The following is a 14,567-nucleotide window of genomic DNA, read 5'->3' on the forward strand; positions in this document are numbered from 1 at the left end:
TTTAATTGACGTCCTTATATGTAGTAGGTTGTCCCGCCCTTGTTTTGTGCGGGATTGTTTTGGATTCATGTATTTTGGGTTAATATGTGTGTGTTATTTTCTCCGATAATATTTTGATCCTGTGTTGGATTATTTCACCCTGTATATTTGGGTTGACCGTGTTTGGTTTCCGGAGAATAAAAACTATCAACTCACTGTAACCTGCTCTCTGCGCCTGATTCCACCCACCTTGATATTACGTGACAGAATCCCGCACCACCCATGGAATCAGCAGGAGCAGCCGCGTCTCCTCTCCCATCGATGGAGGAGAGAGTCCTCCACCACACCAGCGTGCTTCATCGGATTGGTTCTGCCATGGACCAAATGATGGAGAGGATGGATCGATGGGAGAGGAGTGGTCTTCCCACATCATCGCTAGCACCCCCTTCTCCAGCACCTCCTGTTCCTGCGACCACATCGGGCTCCGGGGCTCTTCGGTTGACACTCCCACGGGAGTATGACGGAACGGCGGCTGGGTGCCAGGGTTTCCTCCTTCAACTGGAACTATACCTGGCTACCGTGCGTCCTGCTCCCTCTGGAGAGGAGAGCGTGAGCGCCCTCGTCTCCTGCTTGACTGGGCGAGCCCTCGAGTGGGCCAACGCAGTGTGGAATGGTCCGGACTCGGCGAGGGATAATTACCCAGAGTTCACCCGCCGATTCCGAGCTGTTTTTGACCATCCACCAGAGGGTCGGGCGGCGGGTGAACGGCTGTTCCACCTGCGGCAGGAGACGAGGAGCGCACAGGACTTTGCTCTGGAGTTCAGGACCTTGGCCGCAGGAGCAGGATGGAACGACAGGGTTTTCACCCCGAGAGTAATGGGCAGGTGGAGCGCGTAAACCAAGATGTGGGCAGGTTTCTGCGGTCCTATTGCCGGGACCGGCCTGGTGAGTGGGCAAGGTATGTTCCCTGGGCTGAACTAGCTCAGAACTCCCTACGCCACTCCTCAACTAACTTGTCTCCTTTTGAGTGTGTGTTAGGTTACCAGCCGGTCCTGGCCCCATGGCATCAGAGCCAGACCGAGGCTCCTGCGGTGGAGGAATGGGTACAGCGCTCCAAGGACACCTGGAAGGCCGTTCAGGACTCACTACGGTTAGCGGGCGAACGGCAGAAGAGGAGCGCTGACCAGCACCGCAGTGAGGCCCCCGTGTTTGCACCGGGGGACAGGGTCTGGCTCTCGACCCGAAACCTGTCCCTCCGCCTGCCCTGTCGGAAGCTGGGGCCGCAGTGTGTGGGGCCGTTCAAAGTCCTGAGGAGAATAAACGAGGTGTGTTACAGGTTACAACTTCCTAGGTATTACCGTATTAACCCCTCGTTTCATGTGTCTCTCCTCAGGCCGGTGGTGGCTGGTCCCCTGCAAGAAGGTGAGGTGCCTGAGGTCCCTCCGCCCCCCCTGGACATCGAGGGGTCCCCGGCGTACACAGTTCGGGGCATTCTGGATTCGAGACGCCGGGTGGGGGGCCTACAGTACCTCGTGGACTGGGAGGGGTACGGTCCGGAGGAGAGATGCTGGGTTCCGGTGAGGGACATTTTGGACCCTTCTCTCCTGAGAGATTTCCACCGCCTCCACCCGGATCGCCCAGCACCTCGTCCTCCGGGTCGTCCTCGAGGACGGTGGCGGCGCATGTCAGGGGGGGGGTACTGTCACGACTTCCGCCGAGGTTGGCTCTCCTGCCTGTTCGGGCGGTGCTCGGCGGTCGTCGTCACCGTCCTACTAGCCACCACCGATCCCTTTTTCGTTTGTCTGTTGGTTTTGTCTTATTAGTTTCACCTGTGTGTATTTTAGTTTAATTGACGTCCTTATATGTAGTAGGTTGTCCCGCCCTTGTTTTGTGCGGGATTGTTTTGGATTCATGTATTTTGGGTTAATACGTGTGTGTTATTTTCTCCGATAATATTTTGATCCTGTGTTGGATTATTTCCCCCTGTATATTTGGGTTGACCGTGTTTGGTTTCCGGAGAATAAAAACTATCGACTCACTGTAACCTGCTCTCTGCGCCTGATTCCACCCACCTTGATATTACGTGACAGTTTGAACCAAGCAGATGTGTTGTGACAAGGTAGGAGTGGTATACAGAAGATAGCCCTATTTGGTAAAAGACCAAGTCTATATTGTGGAAATAACAGCTCAAAAAACAAATAGAAACAACAGCCCATCATTACTTTAAGACATGAATGTCAGTCAATCTGGAAAATTTCAATTACTTTTAAAGTTTCTTCAAGTGCAGTCGCAAAAACCATCAAGTGCCATGATGAGACTTGTTCTCATGAGGACCGCCACTGGAAAGGAAGACCCAGAGTTACCTCTGCTGCAGAGGAGGAGTTCATTAAAGTCAACTGCACCTCAGATTGCAGACCAAATAAATGCTTCGCTAAGTTCAAGTAACAGACACATCTCAACATCAACTGTTCATGTACATACTACCTCAATTGGGCCAACCAGCCAGTGCTCCCGCATATTGGCTAACCGAGGTATCTGCATTGTGTCCCACCCACCACCCGCCAACCCCTCTTTTACGCTACTACTACTCTCTGTTCATCATATATGCATAGTCACTTTAACCATATCTACATGTACATACTACCTCAATCAGCCTGACTAACCAGTGTCTGTATGTAGCCTCGCTACTTTTATAGCCTCGCTACTGTATATAGCCTGTCTTTTTACTGTTGTTTTATTTCTTTACCTACCTATTGTTCCCCTAATACCTTTTTTGCACTATTGGTTAGAGCCTGTAAGTGAGCATTTCACTGTAAGTATTACTGTAAGTATTACTGTAAGTAATACCTGTTGTATTCGGCGCACCTGACAAATACACTTTGATTTGATTTGAGACTGCGTGAATCAGGCCTTCGTGGTCGAATTGCTGCAAATAAACCACTACGAAAGTACACCAATAAGAAGAAGAGACTTTCTTGGGCCAAAAAACATGAGCAATGGACATTAAACCGGTGTAAATCTGTCCTTTGGTCTGTTCTTTGGTCCAACTGCCGTGTCTTTGTGAAATTCAGAGTAGGTGAACGGATGATCTCCGCATGTGTGGTTCCCACCGTGACGCATGGAGGAGGAGGTGTGATGGTGCTTTGCTGGTAACACTGTCAGTGACTTCTTTAGAATTCAAGGCACACTTAACCATTGGGAATGCTACCACAGCATTCTGCAGCGATACACCATCCCATCTGGTTTGCGCTTAGTGGGAATTCCATTTGTTTTTCAACATGACAATGACTCAAAACACTTCCAGGCTGTGTAAGGGCTATTTGACAAAGAAGGAGAGTGATGGAGTGCTGCATCCGATGACCTGGCCTCCACAATCACCCATCCTCAACCCAATTGAGATGGTTTGAGATGAGTTGGACCACAGATTAAAGGAAAATCAGCCAATAAGTGCATAGCATATGTGGGAATTCCTGCAAGACTGTTGGAAAAGATTTGTCATGAAGCTGGTTGAGAAAATGCCAAGAGTGTGCAAAGCTGTCAAGGCAAAGGGTGGCTTCTTTGAGGAATCTAAAATATAATATATTTTGATTTGTTTAACATTTTTCTGGTTACTACATCATTCCATATGTGTTATTTCATAGTTGTGATGTCTTCACTATTATTTTACAATGTATAAAACAGTAAAAATAAATAAAACCCTTGAAAACCTTCCATACATTTGACCTTGTCTTGAAAGTCCTTAGAACATTTCAAGAACATTTAGAAAATGTAATATCCTGTTTGGGGTAGGGGGCAGCATTTTCACTTTTGGATAAATAGCGTGCCCAAACTGAACTGCCTCCTACTCTGTCCCAGATCCTAATATATGCATGTCATTATTAGTATTGGATAGAAAACACTCTGAAGTTTCTAAAACTGTTTGAATAATGTCTGTGAGTATAACAGAACTTATTTAGCAGGCGAAATCCCGAGGACAAACAATTCAGATTTTTCTTTTTGAAGTCACTGTCTTTTCAATATGTTTTCATGGGGAATCCAGAATTCTAATTGACTTTGTCACCAAAGTGACACCAGTTTGTAGAAATTGGTTGAGGTTTTTCCTTTGTGTAATGAAGAAGTACCATAGCTCAGAACGAGAGTCACTTCATGTGTACCTTTTGATAGAGGCGCATAACCAGAAAAGTAGCGTCAGTTTGTTTTGCTCCTGTATTGAACACAGATCATCCCGTCTTCAATTTGATCGATTATGTACATTTAGAAAACATAAAGTTGTATTACAAAAGTAGTTTGAAATGTTTTGGCAAAGTTTACAGGTAACTTATGAGATATTTTGTAGCGATGTTGCGTAAGTGGGAAGCTGTGTTTTTCTGGATCAAACACGCCAAATAAATGGACATTTTGGATATATATCGACGGAATTAATCGAACAAAAGGACCATTTGTGATGTTTATGGGACATATAGGAGTGCCAGCAAAAGAAGCTTGTCAAAGGTAAGGCATGATTTATATTTTATTTCTGCATTTCGCGCCTGCAGAGTTTAAATATGCTACTCTCATTGTTTACTGTTGTGCTATCATCAGATAATAGCATCTTATGCTTTCACCGAAAAGCCTTTTTAAAATCTGACATGTTGGCTGGATTCACAACGAGTGTAGCTTTAATTTGCTATCTTCCATGTGTAATTTAATGAAAGTTGAGATTTTTATAAAAATGTATTTGATTTTGGCACTCTGCATTTTCCCTGGCTATTGGCCATGTGGGACGCAAGCTTCCCGCCTACCCCAGAGCGGATATTTAAGTTTTACCTAATATTACCACAATATTGTCAACAAGAAAACAGATTGGAATAGATCCCCATTATGTTCATCTCCAGATTGAATAGAGTACCACAGTATCAGTCATAATACCCATAAAAACTATCAGTCAAACAGGGAAATGGTTCAAATCGTTTTTTCCACCATTCAATTTCCTATAGGCGATTTTAGAAGCATTTCAAATAAGGGCTGTGTTTCGTGTAGGCTTACCCTGGCGTGATAACGGTGTAAATCTCTCTAGGACAAGGAGACTTTTATCAATACATTCACCTGTATTTACCACCCCAAAAAAGAAATGTTAATTATCTGCTAACGTGGCTATCATAAAGAACTACAAATACCATGATCTGGACGAGGCTGCCGAATCGAGGCAACGGTAAGAATCTCTGGATTAACTATCTAATGTTAGCTAAATGTAGTAATTAATAAATTGGCTACAATTCTTTAAACATTGACAATGCTGGGAACTGGCTCGTGCAAGTTTTAAATTGCCACAACACCTATTAGCAAAGGTTTCAGCTAGAGATGACGTGCGAGGGCTTGCAGGGTTTTCTAGTTTTGCCTTATGTCTACTTTGATGCTAATTAGCATTTTCGAATCTGAGAGTTCCAGAGCCAAATATATTGACAAAATCTTGTCCAAGAGAGATGTACATGGTTACCAAACGTCACGCCAGGGTAAGCCTAGACGAAACACAGACCTTATGTTAAGTGTTTCTAAAATCCCCTATGAGAAAACTGTATGGTGGAAAAACGATTGAAGACCCTGAAGAAGGCACAGCAATGCAGAAATAACTGGCAGTTTATATATAGAGAGTGTGTGACTCTCTTTATGCATTTTTTATAGCTTACAGTTTATTCGCCGTTAGTCAGCACCTCCACACAAAATAATGTTCTCTGGGTGTGCTCCAGCTCCAGCTTCTAATTGGAAAAATGATTGGAACCATATGGTGATATGGAGACACATGGCATTTTCATTTCATTTCATAGGAAATGTCATTCATCTGAAAATCATTTAATCATACAAACAGAAGAATCTTTTTGTACACTTCAAATGTTGACTATCTGCATATACAGCACCTTCAGAAAGTATTCTCAACCCCTTGATTTTCTCCACATTTTGTTGTGTTACAGACTGAATTTAAAATGGATAACACTTAGATTTTGTGTCCCTTATCTACACACAATACCCCATAATGTCACAGCATGATTTTTGAATGACTACTTAAGCGTTGTACTCCACACATACAGATAATGCTGAATATCCCTTTAAGCATTGTAAAGTTATTAATTACACTTTGGTAAGGGTATCAATACACCTAGTCAGTACAAAGATACAGATGCATTTTCCTAACTCAGTTGCCAGAGAGGAAGGAAACCACTCACGGATTCAACCATGGGGCCAATGGTGATTTTAAATCCATTACAGAGTTGAATGGCTGTGATAGGAGAAAACTGAGGATGGATCAAAAACATTGTAGTTAGTCCACAATACTAACCTGCATGACAGAGGGGAAAAAGGAAGCCTGTACAGAAGAAAAATATTCAGAAACATGTATCCTGTTTGCAATAAGGCACTAAAGTATTACTGCAAAAAAATTGCGGCAAAGATCACTGAGTACCACTCTTCATATTTTCAAGCATGGTGGTGGCTGCATCATGTTATGGGTATGCTTGTCATTGGCAAGGGCTAGGGAGTTTTGGGGATAAAAAGAAACGTAAGAGCTAAGCACAGGCAAAATCCTAGAGGAAGACCTGGTTGTCTGCTTTCCAACAGACACACTGGGAGATAAATTCCCCTTTCAGCAAGTCAAAAACTTGATCCGATGTCAAATATACACTGGAGTTGCTTACCAAGTGGTCTGGTTACATTTTTGTCTTAAATTATCTTGAAAATCTATGGCGACTTGAAAATGGCTGTCTAGCAATGATCAACAACCAACTTTACAGACCTTGAAGAATTTTTTGAAGAATAATGGGCTAATAGTGTATAATTAAGGTGCGTAAAGCTCTTAGAGACTTACCCATAAAGACTCACAGCTGTAATCGCTGCCAGAAGTGATTCTAACATGTATTAACTCAGGTGTCGAATACTTATCTAATCAAGATATAATAGTGTTTTATTTTCCTTTCTTTTTTAAATTCTAGAATGTATCTACCACTTTGACATTACAGACTATTTTTTTGTAGATCGTTGACAAAGAAAAATACAATTAAATCCATTTTAATACCGCTTTGTAACACAGCAAAATCTGGAAAAGGTCAAAGGGTGTGAGTATTTTCTGAAGGTACTGTAATTCAATTCATAATACTTTTGAACAGCATTTAACTCATATAAACACAAGCAGATGTTTCATTGATAATATTCACATGTTGGGCTTGAACCTGTAATGTTTGGTTCCCATGTCAGGTATTTTATCCTCTGCACCACCAGGGAAGCTCTCCTTCTTTGTATTTTGGCAGTATATAGCCATGGCAGTATGGTCAATCAGGAATTGCATGCTTCCTTTTGAGCCTTCTTAGACATAAATAACCAAGGGAAATCCTGGAAAGTGGGTTATTTACCATCCCATACTTCTAGGCCCATATTTACAAGGTATCCAGTCAATTTTTACACAATGTTTTATGTTTTACAGTTAGTCTAAATTCTGCATTTCTGACTGGATGCATAAAAAACAGACTTACTGCATGCTTACAACATTAAGGGAATTACCTGTGTAACCTAACTTGAACATTGTATGAACGTCATCAGAGGTGAGCATATTTTGTGTTTTGGGAAACTATCTCTTGCAATGTAGCCACACTGTTCCCACAACACAACATTAGCCAGCAGCATACCACCCTGCATACCACTGCTGGCTTGCTTCTGAAGCTAAGCAGGGTTGGTACTGGTCAGTTCCTGGATGGGTAACCAGATGCTGCTGGAAGTGGTGTTGGAGGGCCAGTAGGAGGCACTCTTTCCTCTGGTCTAAAAAAATATCCCAGTGTAGGGTGCTGTCTTTCGGATGGGACATTAAACGGGTGTCCTGACTCTCTGAGGTCATTAAAGATCCCATGGCACTTTTTGTAAGAGTAGGGGTGTTAACCCCGGTGTCCTGGCTAAATTCTCAAACCATCACGGTCAACTAATAATCCCCAGTTTACAATTGGCTCATTAATCCCCCTCCTCTCCCCTGTAACTATTCCCCAGGCCGTTGCTGCAAATGAGAACGTGTTCTCAGTCAACTTACCTGGTAAAATAACAAATAAATAAATAAAACAACCTAATGAAATGTTTTGGGAACCTTTAAAGAATAGACAACAATGTGTTCTGGGAACGTTCTTGTATGACCAGATGGATGTCTTAGCACCTTAAAAGAAACATTGTATAATCATCTAGACAACTGGATATTTTGGGGTTTTGAGAACCTATCTTTTGTGATGTCCCCACAATGTTACCACCAGACTGTTCCCACAACCTAATGAAACATTCTGGGATCCTTTAAAAAAAAACACAAAAAAAACAGACATTCTCTAATCATCACCACGATTGGACAGTTTTTTGAGTTATGTGTTTTTTGTGTTATGATGAATGGATGTTCTGGGAACCATTGCAGAACCAATTTTGCCGGGATGACTCTCGAGTCAGTAAAAAGATTAGTTCAAAATGAACAAATGGTTCGCGAACCGCACCTCACCATCACACAGTGTCCTACAGACAGAGAGAGAGGGAAGGAGGTGGAGAGAGAGAAGTATGACCATATTAGACACATATTTCCCTTAGTTAACACAGACCCACAAAGAATTTGAAAGGTCAGTACAGGTGCATCAAAGCTGGGACCGAGAGACTGATAAACAGCTTCTATCTCAAGGCCATCAGACTGTTAAACAGCCATCACTAGCACAAGAGAGGCTGCTGCCAACATACAGAGAGTTGAAATCATTGGCCACTTTAATAAAGGGAACACTAGTCACTTTAATAATGCCATGTTTACATATCTTGCATTACTCATCTCATATGTACTGTATTCTATACCATCTATTGCATCTTAGCCTATGCTGCTTTGTCACTGCTCATCCATATATTTATACATTCTTCTTCTTATTCCATTCCTTACTTAGATTTGTGTGTATTAGGTATTTGTTAGATGTTACTTGTTAGATATTACTGCACTGGCTGAACTGGAAGCACAAGCATTTCGCTACACTCGCAATCAAATCTGCTAACCATGTGTATGTGACCAATACCATTTGATTTGATTTGACAACAAATCCAATTCTGATAAACTCCCATATCTACTGGGTGAAGTACCACAGTGTGCCATCACACCAGCAAGATGTGTGACCTGTTGCCACAAGGGCAACCAGTGAAGGGCAAACACCATTGTAAATACAACCCAATATTTTTGTCTATTTATTTTCCCTTTTTTATTGAACTATTTGCACATGGTTACAACACTGTACACAGACATAATATGACATTTGAAATGTCTCTATTTAGGAACTTGTGTGAGTAACATTTACTGTTCACTTTAGATTTTTTTTATTTCACTTGCTTTGGCAATGTAAAATATGTTTCCCATGCCAATAAAGCCCCTGGAATTGAACTGAGAGAGTGAGGACAAAGAATGAGTGAAAAGAGAAAGAGAGGAGAAAAGATTGACGAATTGACGGGCTGAGAGAAAGGGATGAGAGAGCAGAGAAAAGAGGGGGAGGGGGAGAGAAACACAGACGTTGGGAGAGTAAATGAGCCACAGTGGGGCGAGAGGTAAGAGACTGGATGACACAGAAGTAAAGGGAGGGATGCCAGTAACAGCGAAGTTATTCAAGGGAAAGAGAACGAGTGGGAGGTATGGAGAGGGGTAAGGGAGAGAGGTATGGAGAAGGGTAAGGGAGAGGGGGGGAGAGAAAAGAGAAGGGAAGAATAATTTATGACTTGAGTGGCTAGAAAGAGACTTATGACCTGCAGGTATATATGTCTGCAGACACACACACCATAGTGCTGCCCTCCCTGGCCGGGAAACACAACATCAAATATTAAACCAAAATGTCACACCCTTTCCAATATACACTCCTCCTCCTCCATCCCTCACCCCCCTCTCCTCTTCTCCCAGACAGCGAGCAGCTTCCACCTAATGAGTTTAATTTGCATTGAAGACTATGGAGAGGGAGGTGTGTGGGCAGCACCCCCACATACCATAAAGGCTTTAAGGGATTTTGCTAATGCTTTTGCTTTGGCTCGCGCTGCAGCTGCCTGGCTTAAGGCCATTCACATGCTGCGTTGTGGCTAGGTCTCACATCGCCACTCCAATGAAGAACAATGCAGGGCCAGGGTCAAGCCTAGCTCCCACATCACTGACTCCAGTCAAGAGAAGGTTAGCTTATGTTAATGTAAACCCTCTCACTGCTGCATGCCCTATTACACAATAACCATCCTGGCCCGGCTAGCTGAGACAGCTGCTAACAGAAAAAGACCATTGCCCACTTCAAAATCGATCCCTCATACATTAGAGAGAGCACACAGGAGGCTATGCATCCCACATGATGGCCCCATATTCCCTATAGCCCTATGGACCCTGGTCAAAAGTAGTGCACTATACACGGAATAGGGTACATTTGAGACGCCACCTAAACCACTGTGTTCTTCTGATTACAGAACTCAGCAGTGATGTCAGAATGATGTCAGGGGTGTTTTGAGGGTGAGCAGGGCCTAATGAGGGCTATGGTTCCAGTGTATAACATGCTATCTCAATAGGTGTGTCCCTAGCCTGCATGGTATCTCAATAGGTGTGTCCCTAGCCTGCATGGTATCTCAATAGGTGTGTCCCTAGCCTGCATGGTATCTCAATAGGTGTGTCCCTAGCCCTGCATGGTATCTCAATAGACGTGTCCCTAGCCTGCATGGTATCTCAATATGGCGTGTCCCTAGCCTGCATGGTATCTCAACAGGGCATGTCCCTAGCCTGCATGGTATCTCAACAGGCGTGTCCCTAGCCTGCATGGTATCTCAATAGGGCGTGTCCCTAGCCCTGCATGGTATCTCAACAGGCGTGTCCCTAGCCTGCATGGTATCTCAAGAGGCGTGTCCCTAGCCTGCATGGTATCTCAATAGGGCGTGTCCCTAGCCTGCACGGTATCTCAATAGGGCGTGTCCCTAGCCTGCATGGTATCTCAACAGGCGTGTCCCTAGCCTGCATGGTATCTCAACAGGCGTGTCCCTAGCCTGCATGGTATCTCAATAGGTGTGTCCCTAGCCTGCATGCTATCACAAAAGGCGTGTCCCTAGCCTGCATGGTATCTCAATAGGTGTGTCCCTAGCCCTGCATGGTATCTCAATAGACGTGTCCCTAGCCTGCATGGTATCTCAATATGGCGTGTCCCTAGCCTGCATGGTATCTCAACAGGGCATGTCCCTAGCCTGCATGGTATCTCAACAGGCGTGTCCCTAGCCTGCATGGTATCTCAATAGGGCGTGTCCCTAGCCCTGCATGGTATCTCAACAGGCGTGTCCCTAGCCTGCATGGTATCTCAACAGGCGTGTCCCTAGCCTGCATGGTATCTCAATAGGGCGTGTCCCTAGCCTGTATGGTATCTCAACAGGCGTGTCCCTAGCCCTGCATGGTATCTCAATATGGCGTGTCCTTAGCCCTGCATGGTATCTCAATATGGCGTGTCCCTAGCCTGCATGGTATCTCAATAGACGTGTCCCTAGCCTGCATGGTATCTCAATAGGCGTGTCCCTAGCCCTGCATGGTATCTCAATAGACGTGTCCTTAGCCTGCATGGTATCTCAATAGGCGTGTCCCTAGCCTGCATGGTATCTCAATATGGCGTGTCCCTAGCCTGCATGGTATCTCAATAGGGCGTGTCCCTAGCCTGCATGGTATGTCAATATGGCGTGTCCCTAGCCTCAATATCTTAATGGGTATTTGGGGGGCTCTAAGTGGGGGAGACAAAAATGACATTTTAGAGTTAATTTCCTGCAATTCTACACATTTTGCCATGCAGGGGAGAGGCTTATGCCTGGCCCTGAATGTCCATACTGTATCTGTCTCTCCTCTCTCCTACACACACACACACTCCCTCTCACACACTCTCTCGATGTGCCTCAGTGCCTTACTGAGTGAGCCGTTCGTTCACAGCACATGAGCTCCACTCTAAGCTGCTCTACCTGCTGAGTGCCCACACATTGGATTAAGGCCGCTGCCTGTCTGGCTGGGACTCTCACTCACGTACCTACTGTAAGGGTGTGTCAAGGACGGGGCTGCATATACATCTGCGTCAGTCAAATCACCCAACCATTACTAGGACTGCAACAACAAGGCAGGGCCTCGTGGTCAGCCAGTCTTTCTAACATTGTTCTGGGCTACAACAGTCATCAAAATGGCCAATTTGTGAGGAAAGTAGCAAAAAACACAGTAATTATAAACTCACATCTCTGAATTTGTTCCAATATCTGTCCTTGTCGTATTGAGACACGGTGCTGAGCCATTTGTCGTTGTCCAACGCGTGGCCAATGTTTTTGTTACCAACCACCGTTCCCCCGCGCCTGCCCTCTGCGCGCAGCAAGAGAGCCGCGAAAGGCAGCAGACAGAAAAGCATCGTCTGAAAAAAAGAGAGATGGGGAAAGAGAAAATGAGAGAGAAAGTGACATTGAGAACAAGAGATATTAAGACAGCAAGGGAGGTAAATGAGCCTGCTGCCTTGATGCGCATGATGTGGACTGGGAATAATTGTTCATACAAGTACGCGCCAACATGTAGGTTAATTCACCTGTACTTTGTCATGGATTGAAAATGTATTTAATGATGCAGATATGTCAGCATCAAAATGGACAAGGACATGATGTTATTCAATCTATTAGGTTGGATTAATTTGATTGAGTAAATACTGGAGATTGCCTCTTATGAAATTGCTGCTCCTCCTAAGCTGATTATAAACATTTGGAGACATATCGCATTTGCACACCGTGGCAGATGGAGCACGGGAAACCGATTAGCTCGTGAGGCTCTCAGACGGTATAAACAGGCAATTACCGTCTACTTGGAGCGCGCGCCTCTCTCATCTCCTTTTACCAAAGCGGGAGTGAACCACAAATACGTAGACTACATAACTCTCTCCCTTCCCTTATCATATACATACACATCTGTCTTCACCGGTCCTAGCTCACAAACGCACCCCGTTCTTCCATCCACCTACCTCAATTAGCTTGTGTCCAGCTCCTGGGAAAAGAGGTATAGGGTGGGACGTTTCTGCTGCTGTCAGTTAGACGTTTTTTTTTCGGTCAGACTGTAGAGTAGCCTAATTATCCACGGGACCTCCGGTAGCTCTGAACTCCGCTGTAATACTGACAGCGACCAGGAGCAGCAGGAACAAGCTCGTCAGAACTGTCTCTCTCCCACCCTCGGTAACTTCCGCTCAGACTCCGCCTCTCTGATAGCGGTCTCTCTCTCTCTTTCCCAATCGCTTCCCCGCTCACTCCTTTACCCTCCTCTATACCTCCCTCTCCATGTCTCTCCCCTTCTTCCCTCTCTCTTTCTCTTTGCAGTGCAGAGAGCTGGTGTGTCATTGATTTACAACGGGGGGAATGGTGCATTCACACGGGAATAAGCGAATGTTTGTTGTTTCAAGGCGAAATTTCCAGGTGATACTACGGCCAATAAGACGGATATTTTGGGGGGTGATGGATTATTTTTGTACTTTCATGATTGATATAGTCCTACACACTTTTTCTTTATAGTTATTATCCCGAGATAACTTTTATGGTCATCAAAATGCAAGCCGAGTAAAGCCTAGGCAGTCTCTTTAGAATGCACGTTTGAGTATAGTCCTATAGCGTATGGCAGTGTTAGGCCACACTAAACGTTAAGGCTTCTATAGAATTGAGCAATGTGAAAATGTCTGTCACTTACAATAATGTTTATTATCTGCTATAGGCCTATTTCATATAGCCTCGAGTAGTCTATCATTTCAATATGGCCTGTGCGCGTCGCCTTCTGACCCGCTGCAGAGCAGACTGGCGAGCGCTGTTCTTTCAGCACAGCTTTCCTTTCAGAACCACGCGCCGCGCACGATGTCACTGGGAGCAGAGAGGAGGAACTCGACTGGGGAAAAAGACAACGGTAAAGCCGACACCCCACCAAGTCAAATCTAGAACTCGAAGCCAGTTCCAATGCTCCTTTTCCTTCTTCCCCTCTTATCAGGGACTGATTTAGACATGGGACTCCAAGTGGGTGAAATTAATTATCAGGTAGAACAGAAAACCAGTAGGGTCTGTCATAGCAGCCAAAGAACAATCAATGGGTCCGAAAGAAAGCGTTTCTCTTTCACGCCTACGTGGCCTGCGCCGGATGTGATACAGCCTGGTTTCGAACCAGGTACTGCACGCCATATTGAGATACCATGCAGGCTAGGGACACGTCAGAAGTGATCTAGGGATAACAACTATAGAGAAAAAGTGTGTAGGACTATATTAATCATGAAAGTACCAAATAATCCATCACCCCCAAAAATATCCTTCTTGTTGGCCGTAGTATCACCTGGAAATGTCGCCTTGAAACACGCCTCTTGCACTGAAATGCAGTGCCTTAAACCGCTGCTCCACTCCGTAGACAAAATAAGCGGGGATCATCTCTCCCAACCCCGTCCCCCCCACATCCTCTCTCATCTCTTCTGGCTCTAGGACCAGGCAAGGCCGACATATCTGCACTCTGAGTGGATACGGAGTGGCTGTCACTCCCCGGGGCTATTTTCATCTGGTGCGCAGTGTGACTGATGATACATGCGACGGCAGCG

The 14,567-nt window shown here is 44.7% G+C and overlaps 1 protein-coding gene across 1 annotated transcript in view; it reads right to left on the reverse strand.

The window, feature by feature from the left end:
• Nucleotides 1-13,121, reverse strand: part of LOC139366197 (SPARC (osteonectin), cwcv and kazal like domains proteoglycan 1) — a 270,417-nt gene extending 257,296 nt beyond the window's left edge. The window contains exons 1-2 of the mRNA XM_071103419.1: nt 12,972-13,121; nt 12,207-12,377 (exon numbers count right to left, since the gene is read on the reverse strand). Coding sequence (XP_070959520.1) covers nt 12,207-12,374 — 168 coding nt within the window. The 5' untranslated portion in view covers nt 12,375-12,377; nt 12,972-13,121. The remainder of the gene's footprint in view (nt 1-12,206; nt 12,378-12,971) is intronic.
• Nucleotides 13,122-14,567: the final 1,446 nt, after the last annotated feature.

Source organism: Oncorhynchus clarkii, chromosome 14 (assembly GCF_045791955.1).
Source record: "Oncorhynchus clarkii lewisi isolate Uvic-CL-2024 chromosome 14, UVic_Ocla_1.0, whole genome shotgun sequence".
NCBI lineage: Eukaryota > Metazoa > Chordata > Actinopteri > Salmoniformes > Salmonidae > Oncorhynchus > Oncorhynchus clarkii.